Genomic DNA, 1164 nt, shown 5'->3' with positions numbered 1-1164 from the left:
TTATGATAGTGAAATATTTTTTCGACGCAATATTTTTCGGCTTTCCTGCACCGTTATTTGAATAACTTGTTTATTTCTTGAATATAAGTGTCTGCAGCTTTAAGAAGTGTAGCTCAGCTCTCCACATTATTTCATGTATTTTCTTGTTCACAGCTTGAGTCTTGAACAGGACATCATGGCGTCAGAAGTCTTCCGAATTATAAGACGACTTCACCTTAGCAAGCACTTCTCGGACGAGATGGTTCTTTCAACACTGGCGTATAAACCACAACCTGGAGACCTTTTTCTAGCGAGTTATCCGAAATCGGGGTCCACGTGGACTCAGCACATCATGTACAACATACTCATGGACGCCGAACAATCCACAAACCCCTTTGATCTTCTTATACGATTTCCATGCTTGGAGTTGCAGGGAGCCGAAGCAGCCGTGCACGCCCCCAAACCAAGTGTGTTTAGGAGCCACTTACCTTTCAACAAAATCCCGTACTCTCCTGAAGCGAAGTACGTATATATTGCCAGGAATCCGTACGACTCGTGCGTTTCTTTCTACTACCACACTAGGGACATACCATTCTACCGATTTCGCAACGGAACATTCGACCAGTTCTTCGAGCTGTTTATGCAAGGCCGAGTAGAGCATGGGGAGTACTTCGAGAATGTGATCTCTTGGTACGAACATCGCAATGACTCCAACGTACTGTTCTTGACATACGAAGAGCTCAAGAAGGACACTCGTGACAATGTTCTCAAGATCGCTGCGTTCATGGGGCCGGAAAGGGAGGAGAAGTTGAGGAAAGATCCCGAGCTCATCAACCGGGTTCTAGAGAACACTAGCTTGGAGCACATGAAGAGGTTGTTAAATTATGATGCACAGAAGCCGCCCTGAGCAAATCTCCGTTTCTGAAGACTGTTCGGCCAGAAATTCTAAAGGGCATTCTCGCTTTTATAGCGCTTGTTGACACACCCATGACTGGCGACTTTGTACGAAATGGCCAGGTGGGAGATTGGAGAAATCACTTCACTCTCAACCAGATTCGGCGAATGAAATACAGGATAGCGGAGGCCTCGGTGCATTCTGATTTTATGAGTCTTTGGAAAGACGTGGACATTCCATGAGTCGAGATTACGAGTGCATGGGCGGGAGCTCAAGACATTGCAAATGAG

General features: G+C 46.0%; 1 protein-coding gene across 1 annotated transcript; it reads left to right on the top strand.

Annotated features, from left to right (window-relative positions):
• Positions 1–331: 331 nt before the first annotated feature.
• LOC119458958 (sulfotransferase ssu-1) lies at positions 332–886 on the top strand. The gene has a single exon (XM_037720814.1). It carries the CDS (start codon positions 332–334, stop codon positions 884–886), a length of 555 nt encoding a protein of 184 aa, XP_037576742.1.
• Positions 887–1164: the final 278 nt, after the last annotated feature.

This window comes from Dermacentor silvarum, chromosome 7, assembly GCF_013339745.2.
Source record: "Dermacentor silvarum isolate Dsil-2018 chromosome 7, BIME_Dsil_1.4, whole genome shotgun sequence".
Classification (NCBI taxonomy): Eukaryota; Metazoa; Arthropoda; class Arachnida; order Ixodida; family Ixodidae; genus Dermacentor; species Dermacentor silvarum.
This window is presented reverse-complemented; position numbering and strand designations above follow the sequence as displayed.

Excerpts from the sequence above, each read along its gene's own strand:
- LOC119458958 (XM_037720814.1), top strand. The coding sequence starts at position 332 with ATGTACAACATACTCATGGACGCCGAACAATCCACAAACCCCTTTGAT.